This window comes from Eubalaena glacialis, chromosome 7, assembly GCF_028564815.1.
Source record: "Eubalaena glacialis isolate mEubGla1 chromosome 7, mEubGla1.1.hap2.+ XY, whole genome shotgun sequence".
Lineage (NCBI taxonomy): Eukaryota > Metazoa > Chordata > Mammalia > Artiodactyla > Balaenidae > Eubalaena > Eubalaena glacialis.
The window spans coordinates 101194849-101212718 of record NC_083722.1 but is presented as its reverse complement, the minus strand read 5'-3'; the positions used below and the strand labels follow the sequence as shown (position 1 = coordinate 101212718).

General features: G+C 40.9%; 1 protein-coding gene across 4 annotated transcripts in view; it reads left to right on the top strand.

Annotated features, from left to right (window-relative positions):
- Window positions 1–1080: 1080 nt before the first annotated feature.
- SUMF1 (sulfatase modifying factor 1) overlaps window positions 1081–17870 on the top strand; it is a 113544-nt gene continuing 96754 nt past the window's right edge. For 3 of the 4 annotated variants that reach the window (XM_061195553.1, XM_061195551.1, XM_061195552.1), the window contains exons 1-3: window positions 1081–1363; window positions 10162–10335; window positions 13525–13599. In XM_061195553.1, coding sequence (XP_061051536.1) covers window positions 1094–1363; window positions 10162–10335; window positions 13525–13599 — 519 coding nt within the window. In that variant the 5' untranslated portion in view covers window positions 1081–1093. The remainder of the gene's footprint in view (window positions 1364–10161; window positions 10336–13524; window positions 13600–17870) is intronic. The other variant, XM_061195554.1, reaches the window with a different exon arrangement.

Genomic DNA, 17870 nt, shown 5'->3' with positions numbered 1-17870 from the left:
CTATCTATCTATCTATCTATCTATCTATCTATCTATCTATCATCTATTTCAATACATATATCTCAAAGGAAGAGATTCTTTTAAAAAACATACCCACAAATACCATTATCACTCTTAAAAAACTAAAAACAAAATTGACAGTAATTCTTAATTTTATCAAACATCATAACTTGATTTAGTGGCCATATTTTTCTGATTATCCTAAAAAATTTGAAATCAGTAGGTTTGAATAAGTTTTTAGATAAGATTCATATATACTACAATTGTGTGAGATGTCATATTTAATCCATAGGTCCCCCCTCTTTCTGGTTTTTGTTTTGCCTTTTTTTTCCCCCCTGAAGAAATTGGGTCTTATAAAACAGTGGTTCTCAAACTTTAGTGTGCGTCAGTATGCTTTAGAATCATCTGGAGAACTTGTTAAACGCACAGATTGACGTGTCCTGTCCCCAGACGTTCTGACTGAGTATTGAATTTCTAACAAGCTCCCGGGTGATGCTGATGCTGCTGGTCTGGGACGTCGCTTTGAGAGCCACAGTAGGGATTTCTCTAACTGTATTCTTTGGTGAGGTGTCCTTCAACACGTTCATCTTCCATTTTCCTGTTAAGGGAAGCTTATTGAATTGCCTGCATTACAGCATAATGGTTTAAAACTCAGGGTCTGAAGGTATGTGTTAGAGACGCAGTGTGGCTGGGTTTAAGTCTCATCTTTTGACATTTATTTGCCTTGTGACCTTGAGCAGATCACTGAATCTGTGCACTCAACATTCAGGGTCCTCGTGAGGATTAAATGGGATTTCAAAAAATAAAGTGCTCACCTAGTGTATTGCCTGGCACATAACAAATGCTCAATAAACTCGATTATAATTTTTTCAACCTAAAAATAATGGGCGCACAGGCTGCGGAAGGCCGAGACTTTTTGGGTTTTGTTGTTTTCACGTCAGGAGAGCCAAGGAGGAAGGCTCTAAAGGAGAGGTACTTGGAGAGAGGTGGAAAGAGGGCAACTCTTAGGGACACTGAAGTCAGCCTAGGGCTTGGCCCCTTTAAGGAGGGCGGGGCCACGTGACCCAAAGGGTCACATGGCTCGTGGGACAACATGGCTGCGCCCGCGCTAGGGCCGGCTCGAGGACGAGGCGCCGGGCTCGGTCTCGTTCTCTCTTTGCCTCTGCTCTTGCTGCTGGGCCGGGCGGCGGGGGGCGAAGAGGCCGGGGCCGAGGCGGGCGCGGCGTCCCTCGCGGGCTCGTGCGGTTGTGGCACTCCCCAGCGGCCCGGGGCCCATGGCAGCTCGGCGGCCGCGCACCGATACTCGCGGGAGGCGAACGCCCCGGGCTCGGTATCCGGAGAGCGGCCATTCCCGCCCACCAAGGTGCTCTCTTGGTTCTCTAACGACGGGTGGGGGTCGCTGGGTTCCTCGACAGGGTTGGGATGGGTAAGACAAGGGGTTGGAGGAAGGCAAGTAAAGATTATAATCACATTGCCAAATCGCGCACTTGCAGATCCAGTTTGATGAGAAGTTCTTCCGCCCTCCGAAACGGCTGGGTCTTGGGGCTCTGCGTTAATGCTGAGCATTAGGGAGTTTGGTTTGAGAACAGTTGTCTCTCCTTTTCTTACCTCTTATCTCCTGCTTCCTCGTTCTTGCACCCTGTCTTCTTAATGAGGTTCTCAGAATTTTAAGTCAGATAGATGTGGGTTTAAGTCCTGCGTTCCTCTCATTAATTGTGAAGGAATCAGGACACTGGGTGTCAGTGTCTCTAACCTTGTTTACTTATCAGTAGTCTCTGACAGTAGTCTCTGCTTCTTGAGGACAAGGACTTGTCTTATTTATTCTGCTATTCCTAGCACTTCAGTACATGGGAAAGACTAAGTAAACAGTAGTTGTTTTATTGCTATCGTTTATCTATACCTTGCACAGTGCCTGAATGTTTTCTGTGCTAGGATATGTAAATAATAACATTAATAATAACTATTACTTAGTTTTTAATTAAAACAAAAAACAAAAAAATAATAACTGTTTCTTAGTTCTTACCATCTTCCAGGTATTTTGCATATTGGTATGGTTGTGAAAACGACTTAGATCTGCTGACTCCCAAAGAAGTTCTTCTTCTTGAATACTAGTACACCCTTTCCAGCTTTTTCCGTCCCAGTTTTTTTTTTTTCCTGTGGGTTAATTCTGACCAATTTTCAGGACTTAGGTGAGAGGTAACATTCTCCTGCACGCCTTACCTGACCTCTTTCCTTCCTTCCCCTTCAGTATTTCCATATGCTGCCACAGTTGTACCTGTTTGCTCTGACATAACCATTACTAAAGATACTTGTCTGTTGGTGTCTCTCCCCAGCTAGGTTGTGAGAGGGAGGGGAGTCAGGACCATAATTTTGGACTTGGGTATAGAGTGTTAGGAGGTTGGTAGCTTCAAAATTTTTCCTGTTGTTCCTCAGAGGATGCCCTGCATTACTGTTTATCTTTTGTGTGGTGGGGAGCCTTGGTTACGGTTGTAGTGTGTGTTGGCCATACTTGACTTTAATTCCTCTATAACTTGAATGGTAATTGATAATCAATTTCTCCCTCCTCCTGCAGGAAAAGCCCTCTGTTTATCTGTTTTGTAACTAACAGGGGCGCTGTCTTATTTGCATGTACATTGGTCTGTGTAAAACTTTTGCTGAGAACCTTCTGGCCAGTACTGAACACTCTTCATTTTAAATGCTCCAATGTCCTATTGATTCCAGAATGGGATGTACGTATCATTATAAGATATACATTTTTCATCCCTTTAGAGTGGTTTCACGTCTGGGCTGAGTATTGTATGGGTCATCTTTGGCCATATCTTGCATTCATTTTATAAAAGGAAAAATATATAATTAATTTACATTTTGTATATGTGCATTTATTTTATGTTTATCTTCCCTTTCACTCAGTTCCTATAATGTTTGGCAGCATCCCAAGTTATTAGTAAACTAGCAGTTGTTGAGAACACAGCTCACAAGCCTTCAAGGACTCTTAAACTTAATGCTTGAACCTGAAGTAGACTTCTTATCAAGACAAAGGACTTCATAGGAGGCTGTTCTTTGTCTCTCTGTTTTCCTTGGTTTCAGATGTTTTAGTTCATGTGCAGATGACTTTGGTCTAATTCTGACACTTAGCCATTTATTCTGAATTCAGGAAGTCCAATATTATGTGAGATACATGGTCGTAGTGATAACCCTTTATTTTCTTAATTTTCTTTCTTTCTTTTTTTAAATAAAAGGATTATTTTTTTGAGCAGTTTTAGGTTCACAACAAAATTGAGAAGAAGGTAAAGAGATTTCCCATATACCTCCTGCCCCAACACAGGCATAGCCTTGCCCATTATCAGCATCCTCCACCACAGTGGTACATTTGTTACAATTGATAAACCTACACCGACTATCATAATCACTATCATAATCACCCAAAGTCTATACAGTTGACCCTTGAAAAACATGTGGGTTAGGGGCACTGGCCCCCTGTGGGGTCAAAAATCCTTGTATAACTTTACAGTTGGCCCTCCATACCTGTGGTTCTGCATTCCAGGATCTAACAAAGTGCAGGTCATGTAGTACTGAAGTATGTATCTATTGAAAAAATCTACGTATAAGTTGACCCTCGCAGTTCAAATCCGTGTTGTTCAGGAGTCAACTGGAATTTACATTAGGGTTCACTGTTGGTGTTGAACATTTTATAGGTTTGGACGAATGTACAGCGACATATGTCCATCACTATAGTATCATACAGAATATTTTTATTGCCCTAAGAATCTTCTGTGCTCTGCCTCTTCATCCCTCTCCCTCCTCCTCAGTGGCAACCACTGATCTTTTTACTGTCTCCATAAGTTTTGCCTTTTCCAGAATGTCTTATAGTTGGAATCATACAGTATGTAGGCTCTTCAGATTGGCTTCTTTCACTTAGTAATATTCATTTAAGTTTCCTCTGTGTCTTTTCATAGCTTGATAGTTCATTTATTTTTAGTGCTGAGTAATAATTTATTGTCTGGATGTACCACAGTTTATCCATTCACCTACTGAAAGGCATCTTGCTTGTTTCTGAGTTTTGGCAATTATGAATAAAGCTGCTATAAAAATCTGGGTGCAGGTTTTTTATGTGGACATAAAATTTTCAGCACCTTTGGGTAAATACTAAGGAATGTGATTGTTGGATCATATAGCAAGAGTATGCTTAGTTTTGTAAGAAACCGCCAAACTGTCTTCCAAAGTGACTGTACCATTGTGCATTCCTACTAGCAATGCATGGGAATTCCTGTTGCTCCACACCCTTGTCAGCATTTGGTGTTGTCAGTGTTTCAGATTTTGGCCATTCTAAGGTACGTAATGGTATCTTGTTTTAATTTTGCATTTTTTGGTTGACATGCTGAGCATCTTTGCCACTTGTCTATCTTCTCTGGAAGGTCCTTGGCCCATTTTTAATTGTTTGTTTTCTTATTGTTGAGTTTTAAGAGTTGCTTATTTTGGATAACAGTCCTTTGTCAGATGTGTCATCAGCAACTATTTTCTCCCAGTCTGTTGCTTGTCTTCTCAATCTCTTGACATTATCTTTTGAAGAGTGGTCTCTGTCTAGATTCTTTTTTTTTTTTTTTGCACGTGGATGTCCAGTTGTACCAGCGTTTGTTGAAGAGACTGCCTTAGCTCCATTGTATTGTCTTTGCTCCTTTGTCAAAGATCATTTGATTGTAATTATGGAGGTCTATTTCTGGTCTCTCTCCGCTGTTCCATTAATCTGTTTGGGTGTTCTTTAACCAATACATGTCTTGGCTACTGTAGTTTTATAGTAAGTTGCATAGTGTCTTTCCTCCAACTTTGTTTTTCTCATCAATATTGTGTTGGTTCTTCTGGGTCTTTTGCCTCTCCATATAAACTTGAGTATCGTATGGTTGATATCGATCAAATAACTTGCTGGGATTTGGATTGAGGTTGTACTGAATCTATTTTTGTTTTCCGTTTATTTAGTTTAATTCAATAAATACTTATTTGGCACACGTATTATATAAGACTCTGTCCTGTGTTCTGGGCTTAAAGAAAAGAAAGACCTATGCCCTACCCTCAAGGCATTGACTTGTTGGTAGACCTCTATCTCTCTCTCTGTCTCTCTCTCTCACACACACACACACACACGATCACAGTTATATGCAAGCATCATTTTTCTATAGTGACAGTCCTATAGTAGGAGTATGTACAAAGTACTTGGAGAGGAAGAAAGGATTCTTTTTTTCCTGGACAAGTCAGGAAGTGCTCAAAGAAAAGGCCACATTAGGCTAGGCCTTGGAGGAGACATTTTCAGGAGTTGGGGATGGAAGGGCAGATTGAAGGACATTGCAGGAAGGAGAATAGCATGGGTACAAACGAAGCATTGTACAAGTGCATGGTGTGTTCTGGGATATGTAAGTAGTTTAAGGTTTCTGGGGGTGACATTTTTACCCTTTTTAATGTAACACTTTTAAGGTGTGAGTCTTTTTTAAAAAATATTTTAATCAATTTAATGAACACTTAGCAAGTGCTATTTACAGAGAAGTAAATAGCACTGGGCTTTACCCTCAAGGAATTTAGGTTTCACTAGAAAGTTATGGCAGTAAGAATTGTCTGGGAAACAATATAGATATTTTCAAATTTAACTTCCCTCTGGTTAAAAAATATACAATGCTCATTGAGAAAACTATTCTAACAATGTTCTGTACAGCTTATTATTTTATAAAAAGGTATCAAAATGTTTTAATCTCCATGTATCTTTCAAAAGAGTTGTTTGAAAAGGCATTGAAGATCATGAGACAATAAAATTGTACGTGGTATCTCTGTATATGTGGGTAAAGTCAGTCAATTTCCGGTCTGACGATGGTTTGATCGGGTAATGCTTACCCAGGTATCAAGACACGATTGAATACCATCTCTTCTATGACCCCTTTCCTCCAGGAAGAAGTAGTGTTTCTATCCTCTAAATTCTCATAGCATTTTGTCAATGTCTGATGGAAACTTGTATATTTCCTGTAAAGTAGTGTTATTTGTGTAATTGTCTGATATCTCTTTCTACACGGGAAGCAATTTTTTAGACCTGTTTTAATGTCTGTATCCTCCAAGCGCTTTACACATTTAGGCATCGTGTAACAATTTCTGTAATGATCTTTTACCTTTTTTTGTTGGATACAATATTGAGAAACTGCCAGGGGAATTAAGGGTATGAGATACTTTTTAAAGAAACCTTTGGAAAGCAGTCTTTTTGCTGTATCTCATCCTCCCCAGGATCCTGTGAGATATTATCCCCCACTTTACAGATGTGACAACAGAGGCTGAATAGAATCATGAAATCCCAGGGCTTGAAGGAAATTTAATGCCATTTCATCTATGATTAGTGTCAGTAGAGTGACAGGATGATATAGGTAGGTAAGCCCTGCGTAGATAGATAAGGCAGCAGTTTGTGGGCAGATCCAGGGAGATTGCTTCTCTTGTTATTCACCGAACTTTCTCCGGAGCCTTTAGCTTTTTACTTAGGTTTGAGGAGAGGAAGGAAGGAAAAAGGAGAAGTGCTACACAAAAGAGTTGCATATAAACATTTCATTTTTGTGTGTAAAACAAAAGTCCCACAGAAGCAAGTGAAAGGAAAGATTCTTAAAACTAGCTTAGTAGGCTGATAAAGAAGTGTGGGTAGGGACATTTATGGGCTCTCATGGCTGGGAAGTTCAAGTGCAGATATGGCCCCAGACACAGTTGGATGCAGGGCCTCAGGCAGCATCTCCAGATCCCTCTTTTTGGCTCTCTCTTGGCAGCTCTTCTTTCTTCTATGTTGGCTTCATTTTTAGGTAGTATTCCTTCTCCTAATGATCAAAGAGCTGGAAGAGAAAGAGAGTTTTCTTTCCCTCATAGCTCCAGCAAAAGTTCTGAGATTAACTTTGATTGGGTCGTGGGCCTATCCCTGATTACATCTCTGTGGTCAAAAGAATGTGGTAATTGGCTAGGCCTGAGTCATGGGGCAGGGGCGGGGTGTGTGTGTGTGTGGGGAGTAGGGGGCGTGGGGCAGTGTCATCCAGCTCCACCTGAGACATGTACTTAGTCGAAGAAGTGGTTTTCAAAGAGATGTCACTTGCTCTTACAAGAACAGGAGGGAATGGGTGCCAGGTGGGCAAAAATCATAGTTGTCCACTGCACCTGGCCAGAGTGTGTAGCTCAAATATGGTCCTAGTGATAAGAGAGCTGCTTTGACTTCACCTGTCCTTTTGGCTTGCTTGGCAGTGGCAGAAACTGATGTGGCAGAAGGGGTTTTAACTTACCTCCAAGGAGGAATGGATTGTTTGAATCTGGACCTTCATGAAGACTTGATCAAAATGGTTCTTTGTATTTGGTTTAGGAGTGTGAGACCTGATGCTCTGGATTTCACTAGAACGACCTTTTACATTTGTAGGACAGAGACTTCACTTCATTAGTGTAAATTGGGAATTATGATCCAGTCAGAGCTATGCAGGCTATTTTTATCTATAGCTTCCAGAATGGAAACTTGGCTTATTCATTGCTGGCTATCTCTGATGGTTAATGAAAGAAAAAACAATTAGGCCAGGAGTCCACAGTGGACGTTGTGATTGTGTTAGCATTGTTGCTGCTCACCTTGAGGGAGAGTGGGATGAAAAACTGAGATAATTGTAAAACTTCATTGGGTACAATGGGCACAGTTTCCTATAGGCCTTGTGTTTGCACCTTGGGATGAACAACTGTTCTCAGAAAAGGACTTACTTGTCTGCTGCTGGAAAGCTTTTTTTTTTTTCTTTAAGTCCTTTAGGAAACATGAAACCTTTTATTAGATCATTTTAATAATCATTTTAAGTTTTCGTCTGCAGGCTTCTATTTTTCTGCTGCTTTGCAGAGCTGCTTAAAATTCTGACTTCTCATCTCGACTGAGGAATCTTGCGTCCCAGATGCTTGGAGAATAATGAGAATAATGTGTGAACCTAGTTCAGTCTTTGAGCAGAGTCTCTTAAACAAGTTTCACTGTGATGCAGACATGCTATCCATGTCTGGGATGGTGTTATAAAGACAGAGAATTTTTATAATTAGGAATAATTCAAATGATACATTTTTCATTGTATCCGTGATGTCTCTCTTTCAGTCAATGAAGTTTCTTCATCCATCCATCCCCCCCACTTCCTTCCTTCCTTCCTTCCTTCCTTCCTTCTTTCCTTCCTTCCATGAATTATGCACCATACTAGGAGCTGGGGATATAGAAGTGAAAACTTTATTTCTGGTCCCCAAGGAGCCTGGGATCTAGGGCAGGTAAAAACAAGCCATTAAAGTGTGTACAGTGTGTGCCAGTTGTTTAGAGAGGTGTTTATCAGAGGATCCCAAATGAGGGGGATATGCCCAGCCAGCAGAGGGAAATGCAGGCAGGAAAGGCCTTCTTCTGTAGGAGGTGATCCTTGAGCATTGATGTTATTCACAAGAGATGAAGTGCAGGTGGAGTACAGGGTGAGAGAGATGGGGAGAGATTAGGCTCTGATGCTGAGATATTTTACCCTCAAAGGTGATGGGGATCCCTGAAGAATTTAAGTAGGAAAGTGGTATAATCAGATTGACACTTCATTGTTTGTTTTTTTGAATAGAGTACGTTACATGGTTTTAAAATTTTTAAAAAATTCTATAGAAGAGTGTATAGTGAAAACTTTTCCACTTACGTAATAACCTTCCCCTCGACAACCACTGCATGAGTTTCTTGAATATCCTCCCAGAGCCGTGTTCTGCAAATGTAAGCAAATCCAAAAAAATATGTGAATCTATGTTCTCCCGCCCAACTCCTTTTCACGCAAATGATAACACACCATGCTTTCTAGGGTGCACCTTGCTTTGTTCGCTTTCCTCTTTATCGTGGTGAGATCTCTCCATATCAGTATATTAAAAGTGTCTTTTTTTTCCTGTTGTTTTCCTTCTTTTCCTTTTCTTATGGCTGCCTAATTTTCCATTTTCTGGGTGGCCCACAATTTAGTTAATCATTCCAATATTGAAAAATATTTAGGTTGTTTCCAGTCTTTTTCTGTTCCAAGCAGAGCTTCAATAAATTGTGTGGGATACAGAGGACAGATGTTTTGGAAAGTTCAGTAGGGGCTTAAATACTTGTTGTATGAATGATTGAAAGGAAGGTTGATGGCTTAGAGAGGAGCCGGGAGAAATGTGAAGGGATGAGACTGGAGGCAAGGAGACAATTGTGAGGCTACAGCATTAATCGAGGAAAAGAAAGGGGAGAGGACAGGGGGATATATATTTAGGATACCCAGTAAAACTGGATGACCGCTGTAATGTTGGGATTTCCCCAGTGATGCTGAGGATGGACCTGTGTTTCTTAACTGAAAATTTTCGGTGTGATCCTCAGATCTTATGTTTAGTGCTAGGAAAACATGTGAACAGAGCAGCCTCAGTTGCTGCCCTCTTGGTGTTTAGAGGTTATGTGAAACAGTAGATAGGAACAATTAGAGTTTTAATAAGGTATTAAATAAGGACAAGACATGGTCCTTTAGTAAACCTTTTAGATTTTCCATTTCAATGATTTAAGTCTTTTCCATTATCACTGGGAACCTAGATTCACTCAGTGGATTTTTAAATATATTATATATGGGGACTTCCCTGGTGGTCCAGTGGTTAAGACTGCGCTTCCACTGCAGGGGGCGCGGGTTTCCCTGGTCAGGGAACTAAGATCCCACATGCCGCGTGGCCAAAAAAAAAAAAAAAAAAAAAAAAAAGTTAAAAAAAAAATATATATTGTATTTGGCATTTTTATATTTGCTTTTAAAAATAATTCAAAAGTAATATGGATATAATAAAGGACAAAAATGCACAAATGTATAAAGAAGTGGAATATTCTCCCTGCCTCTGCACTGCAGCCATTAGCAGCTTGGTGACTGTTGCTCCAGACCTGTTTCCATGGCGTGTGCAGATGTGTATTATGTAGCGTTTTTCCTAAAGAAATTACTACCCTAAAGAATTTTCACTTCTTTTTGTGGCTAATCATTCATTGGTGTATGCCATGATTTTACTCATTTCACAGTGGCTTTTGTGGCGGAGGTTGGCTCGCTGTTGGGTGCTTACTGTGTGCTGGCACTCTACACTTGACCCAGCTTCACTCCGGCGGTGATGGCCTGACTTCCCGTGTTTCCCCTTTTGCTGCAGATGGTCCCCATCCCTGCCGGAGTATTTACAATGGGCACAGATGATCCTCAGATAATGCAGGATGGGGAAGCACCTGCGAGGAGAGTTGCTCTTGATGCCTTTTACATGGATGCCTATGAAGTCAGTAATGCTGAATTTGAGAAGTTTGTGAACTCAACTGGCTATTTGACAGAGGTAATGGGGTTGGGATGGGGAGGAAGAACTTTATCAGTTGACCGCTTTTTCCTATGTGCCCAGTGCTGTGATAGGCACTTTATGTATATTTCATGTAATTTTTGTTCTCATAGCAACCCAGTGAGGTAGGTTATTTTTCAGGTGGCAAACTGGGGATTAGCAAAGTGATTTGCCCTGAGTCCCACAGCTGGTTAGCGGCGGAGCTGGGATTCAAGCCTGGCCAGTGTGACCCCAGGACCTGTCTTCTTAACCATTATGCTCTAGTGTGTCAGTGCTTTAATCTGCCAGAGAGCATCACTGCCCTTTCAGGCTTTTTGAGATGATAGCATGTAAAGTAATGCCACTTTTCCCTCTCAAAAAATTATAGTTTGGATGTTCCAGAAGCATTGCATAATTCATAAGTAATAGATGCAGAAGTGCAGCTTTTCATTTTTGTGGTTTTATCTCAGTGCCTGACGACTCATAAGCTTTCCTTTGGCAGTTCCAGGCTTTATCCTGTGGTCACTGAATCACAGCGCAAGGTTCTGAAAGTAGATGTTTGTCCTAAACAGGAATAGGAAGAGAGAGGCTTTCTAGTTTATGAAAGTTTCTGTGAGTGTCTAAAATATCCTTGTTATGTAGGTTTCCCATTTTTTTCTTACCAAAGGACTCTACCCTACCCTTGCCTTCAGTTTGTGGAGTCCCTGTCCTTGTTTTTGTTTTTTTCCAGGCCAGAACATCTTCCTTTCTTTAAAAAAAAATTTCAGAGCGAATGCTGAAAGCGAAACAACATCCAAATTTGGTTTTGCATTTCTTTGGAATTTCTTAAAATATACAAAGTAGTTGTCTTTTTGTACCTATTTGTAGTAAGAAGTTGCTGTTCTTTTTGTTTCATGAGGATACTCTCAGGTCAAGTTCCTCAGTAGTCTGATGAAGTTAGAAGTGGGCTTCTAAGGCAAGAAGCTTCCCTTAGACTAGGGTTCCCATCAAGACTAGATAGAATAAGCAGAGTTTAGGGCATCTAGGAGCATGGATGGGGAAATATTCCATCTGGATTTCTATTACCCTTTAACTGAAGTTCAGCATTTCCTTCAGTTAGGAATAGACAACATACCACAGTAGTGGCAGCAGTGCCTATGACTTTATCACCAATAGAAATCACAGACATTTTGTATCCCATTATTGTTGTTGCAGAGATCATAAAATATTGTTTGTATTCATCCTCACTTTAGAAATGATAATTATGAGACCTGCCACTAGATCTTATTTAATGTATTATTTATACATATTTATTTATATTTAATGTATAGATATATATACACACATATATGTATATGTTACTATAGCACAAATTTGTTTTACTAATATTTTGATATAACTAGTTTTCTTTGTAATTGTATTGATTTTATTTTATACACTTAAACATTTCATTCTGAGAAGGAGATCCTTAAGCTTCACCATATTGCCAAAGGGGTCCAGGGCACAAAAAGGGTTAAAACCCCTGCTTTGGATAAAATACTTCATATTATTATGGCATTCACATTTCTTTTCTTCCATTTCTCCAACTTCATTTTATATCACATTTCCCTTGCTCACCATGTTCTAGCCCTGCTGTTCTTGTTTCTATTCCTTGCAGACTTGACGCTCTTTCCCTTCTTGGGGGTGCAGCCCATACTTTCCCCTGCTTGGAATTTCCTGACCCTGTTGCCTGTCCCCCTTTTGCATGGCTGGCTCCTTCTCATTCTCGAGTCATCTCAGCTTAAATATCCCTCTCAGGGAGGCTTCCTCTGCCCACCCTATCAAAAGGAGGCTTCTCTCTATACTCTCTGCCTTACAAGGTCAAGTAAAGTTGTAATTATATTCTTCCTTTCTTTGTTTGACTTGACTTTTGTTTGTGGCCCCATATATGAGTGCCCTAAGGACAGAGACCATGCCTCTGTGATATTGACCTTGTATCTCTGTCATTTAGCCCAAAGCCAGGCATCTGATAGGTGTTTGGTACATGTTGTTGAGTGAAGGAATGGTCTGGGTTCTCAGGCATGGTGATGCCACAAAGGAATACAGAAATAAGAGCTGGGGTGGAGAAAAGATGATGAGCTCTAATCAGGAAAAGGAGTTTGATGTGCTCATAAGGCTGGAAATACAGGGATCTAGTAGGCAGTTAATATCATGTGGTGAGGAGAGGAGAGGACTGGAGGTGGAGATATGAGCATCATTTGAAATGCCGGCGGTGGTTAAAATCATGGGATTTCAAGAGTTTGTCCAGCAGCAGGTCCGTGTATCTCATCGTGTGATCTCTCAGACCACCTGTATTAGAATCACCAGCTTATCTGTTCACACCGGCAGGTTCCTTGGCCTCACCCCAGACCTACAGAATCAGAACCTCTGGGCTTGGGGAGCAGTGCTGTGTAGCTATAACAAGCTGGCCAGGTGATCTCAACTGCACAAAGCCTGAGGGCCACTGGTGTGGAGTAAGAAGAGCAGAGAGCCAGGGCAGAGCGCTGGGGAGCAACAGTGTCTTAGGGGCAAGAAGAAGAGCCCATGTATTTCAGGAGATGAGAAGGAGTCTGAAGTGGAGGAAGAAAACTAGAAGAGTAGAATCATGGAACCAAGAGACTACATTGGGTGTTTCCAGAACTGGGGTTATATGCAACGAAGAAAACCGGGTAGATATGGACTTGAGACAGTAATGGTAAATAAAAATGATTAAAATACAGATTTCCATCTGGTGCTTGAATTGGCCACTTGAGATGTATAAGCACAATGGACACCTTAGTGGAGTGTGTCAGAATATCAACAAACAGTGCCATTTACTTCTTTTAGCTAGGTTCCGGGAGCAGAACAAAGGACAAATGTTGATTACTTAATCTGACATGTAAAGAATCCTGTTATTTTCCAAAGTCATTTGTAATACTTGGGGAGATGTGTTTCCATCAACAGAAACAATCACAGTCTCAATAGCTAATCTCTTCCAGTCTGCATTCTTATCAGCTAAATGAGCCTTAAAACGGTCTCTGTAAGTGACAGTAACCTGTTTTAACAGGCAGCCAGATGCTTTTAGGTCATTTCTGAATCCTTTGGGAGGTTATAAGACAAATTTAAGTTCATTTGGACAAGAAGAACCACTTTAGTAGCGTACAGAGAAAATGGCACATGTGAAATATGTTACTACAACCTTTTCTGGATTTTTATTTCCTTCCTTTCCTTTAGGCTGAGAAGTTTGGTGACTCCTTTGTCTTTGAAGGCATGTTGAGTGAGCAAGTGAAGTCTGATATCCAACAGGCAGTAAGTAATGTTTCAACAGGCTCTCGTATTTCTCTGTTGCTCACTGGAAAGGGCTTGGGTGAAAAATCCAAACTACCAGCCCCCCCCGCCCTCCCAAAACGCCTCACCATTTTCCTGCTATAGATTTGCCCGTAGAACAGGCCTATGGAACCAGGGCACCTTATCTTGAGGAAAATGGCACAAACCTGGGACAGTATCTGAAGTGTTGGGTCTGACTTGAGCTTCTGTTCTTGTGCACCTGAGTGTAAGTGGAGCTCAGCTGGGCTTTAGACACTTCTGGGTTTCTTTTGCTCATAGCCATTTCTAGAATGGAGGGTTAAATGTGCATGTTTTTTACTTCTATTCTTAAAGTCTTGGTCTCATCAGGTTCTGGTATGGAGAGAGAGCTTCCTATTTAAACATTCCTGAATTCACTTGATCAGAGTAGTAGTTATGAAAGGGGCCCTTTGCTGTGGATGTACACAGGAAATTGAACCCAGGACCTGGTCCTTACCATCCAGGGTGTACCTTCTCTCATAAAGGGGTCCAGGGAAATCATGGAGACTGGACTAGGTCTCCATAAGCCCCTGTGTGGTGAGTGGAACTTGGGATTTCTGTTCCAGACATTTTAGTAGGTTTGTGTATATTTGAGAATTTGTTTACTCACATGTCTCATGAGAAAGCAAAATATACAAGGAAAGGAGTGTGGGTAAGCTGGGAAGCTGAGGGTTCACAAAACAAGGATGGCTGAGGACACAGAAGAAGCAGGAGGTGGTAAGAGAGGAAAGGAAACGGGGTCAGCTGACCCAAGGGAGACTGATTAAGATACAGACATCGAAGACAGGAATTCAGCACTAATCTTCCTTTGTTATACAAGTTCCCTTTCAACTCCTGCCTGAATCTCATCTTTATGTGTTGGGGTCACTATTCTCTCTTGTGAGCAGCAGTGCCAGAAAAATTAAAACATTCCTGGCTCGGGTTTGCTTTCTCTTCAAACTCGTGGCAAAACTTGCGGGGAAAAAGATGAGGTAAAAGCAGATTTGCTCTCAAGTCGTTTATAGGAGAATCAGGCCACTTTTATGTATGTATTTTAGAAAAATGTTTTAAAAACATGACTGAATTCCATCTGAATTTCAGAGCTTTCTTTGCTTGCTACAAGTTTATATTATAAGTCTATTATATAATCTGATACCCCGCCCCCCGCCTTTTTTTAAAGGGCTTTGAGGTCAGATTGGCTTAGTGTTGATGAGCCAGTAGCTCTGGATGTGGTGCCTTGTTTTATGATGGGGAGTTCCGCTGGGGGAGGGCCTTTGCACTTATTTTTGTAATTTGTGCTTTCCGAGACAAGGCCTCCTGTCACTTGAGAACCTCTGAGCACATTAGGCATAAAGGCAGAGGCAGATTATTACTAGGCTCTGACGGTGCCCTCTTAAGTCCATAGTGAAGTGTGTGTGCTGGTAACTAGGATGAGGATAAGCAGCTCTTACCGGGTCGTAGTGTTGGTCTCTCGCTTAAATGCTCATAATGGAAAAGCAAACCTTTTAAGCATGTTTAGAAAGGGTTGGAACAAGTGAAATGAATCTGTTGGTGATCTGAGAGAGCTAAGTTTTTGTTTTTAAGTCTTGGCATACCCTAATGCACCAGACCTGTTTTTAACCCAGTGTTTCCAGAAGTGTAGGATAGGAGATGGTCCATGAGGTGACTTTAAGTGAAGCAGATGACTTAAGGTGGTACATGGCCAAACGTAAGATAATCTTGAATCACATTGTCTCAGGGCTCTTTCAAGACCTGATTAAGTTGAGAAGAAAGTCTCATTTCAGCGCTGACCTGTCACTAACACTCAGCAGCACTTGTTAATCTCCTTTTTAACACAGAAAATAGGCCTCAGAACCTTCCTCAGGCTTCAGTGGCTGGCTGGAATTTAATAATATGGTTTATGTTTGTGTATGTTTTATTTATTTATTTACTTTTAACATTTTTATTGGAGTGTGGTTGCCTTACAGTGTTGTGTTAATTTCTGCTGTACAGCAAAGTGAATCAGCTATATGTATACATATATCCCCTCTTTTTTGGATTTCCTTCCTGTTTAGATCTCCACACAGCATTGAGTAGAGCTCCCTGTGCTATACAGTAGGTTATCATTAGTTATCTGTTTTATACATAGTAGTGTATATATGTCAATCCCAGTCTCCCAATTCATCCCACCCTCCCTTTCCCCCCTTGGTGTCCATATGTTTGTTCCCTACATCCGTGTCTCTATTTCTGCTTTGCAAATAGGTTCGTCTGTATGTACATTTTAAATGTGATTATTTTATAAGATTGTTTACTTTCACATAGTTGTTTTAGATGTTTACTATCATGTAATTATTTTAAATGTTTCATATAATTATTTAAAATAAATGTAATTATTTTAAATGTCATAAATGTTCTCTTATGACAGGTAACACTAGTGATATAACTTTTCCTTATGAGAAAAAGCCTTTTTATTGTAAAAGAAAAGTCAAATACAGAACATCACGCAAAGCAAATGTGTAGCTTTACGGTGTTATTTTTTTTCTTTTTAAATTAATTAATTAATTTATTTTTGGCTGTGTTGGGTCTTCGTTTCTGTGCGAGGGCTTTCTCTAGTTGCGGCGAGTGGGGGCCACTCTTCATCGAGGTGCGCGGGCCTCTCACTGTCGTGGTCTCTCTTGCTGCGGAGCACAGGCTCCAGACGCGCAGGCTCAGTAGTTGTGACTCACGGGCCCAGCTGCTCCACGACATGTGGGATCTTCCCAGACCAGGGCTCGAACCCGTGTTCCCTGCATTGGCAGGCGGATTCTCAACCACTGCGCCACCAGGGAAGCCCTACTGTGTTATTTTAAAACAAACATGATCGTAACCTTCCCTTGAGTCAAGAATTAGGATTTTGCTCCCTGCCCAGCGATCCCATCCACGAGCCACATCCTGATCACCACCCCCTCTGTCCCTGAAGTAGCCACTGTCTTGCTTTTTAAAGTAGATGCTTCCCTGCATTTCTTTATAGTAATATTGCCAGGTGTGCATCCCAAGACTACCGATGTTTATTCTTGTCTATTTAAAGGAAATTTGTGTCTTTTAAGACTCTTTTAATCTATGGATTTCCCTTCCATTACTCTGCTCCTCCCCAGCCCCTGGCCCTTGCCCCCCTTTTTTTCCCTAACAATTTATCTGTGGAAGAATCCAGGTTGTTTTAGCGGTAGGCTTTCCCACAGTCTGAATTTTGCTGCCTGCACTGTCACGGTACAGCTCACCTGTCCTCTCTGTCCTGCAAGTTGGTAGCTGGATCGCCAGGCCTGATCAGCCTCATGTTTGGACCCTATGGCAAGACCTCAGATAGTGATGTGTTCTTTCACTACGAGGCACCTAGTGTCTGCTTCTCCCTCTTTTTGTGATGTCACCTGCTGTTAGTGCCCAGTGCCGAGATCCATTAATTCACTGGGAGTGGGAAGATTCTCATAATCTAATAGGTTTTTTTTCATTTATTTATTGAGATACTTTTATAAAGAGATGGTTCCCTCATCTGCTATTTTCTTTTTTTTTTTAAAGTGACCAATTAGGTTTCTTTTTTTAAAAATTAAACATTTAAAGAATATTATAAATTACATGCAGTTGTGAGAAATAATACAGAGATCCTGTGCACCTTTCCCCCCGGTTTCCTTCAGTGATAACATCTTGTATGACTGTAGTACAGCTTTACAACCAGGAAATTGACAATTGACACAACCCACTTACCTTTGTCTGGTTTTAGCAGTTTTATACGTATTCATTTGTATGTGTGTATTTAGATGTATGCAATTTTATCACAAATGTAGATTTGTGTAATCACCAGATTTAAAAATTATCTTCATGAACCTATGGATTTAAAAATATTTTATGGGTTTTATTCACTTGGGATCATGATACCTTTTGAATGTCAAATTTTCCTATTTTGGGGTATTGAGTGCCTCTTTAAGTTCTTGTGAGTTCTTTTTTTCTTCTCTTTTTAAAACAGCTTTATTGAGATATTTATTACCCCACAGAATTCACCATTTTAAGTGTACAATTTATTCAACTTTTTCTGGTGTATTTATAGAGTCGTGCAGCCTTCACCACCATCCCAGTGCATAACATATCCACCAGCCCAAAAGGACCCGTGTGCCCATTTGCATTCCCTCCTCATTCCCACCCCAAGCCTTAGGCAGCTGTCCTGAGTCCTTTTGAAGTAACCCTAGTCGTCTTTCAGTGCTTCCTTGCTTTCTATAATGACCCCCTGGCCTGGAATCAGCCATTTA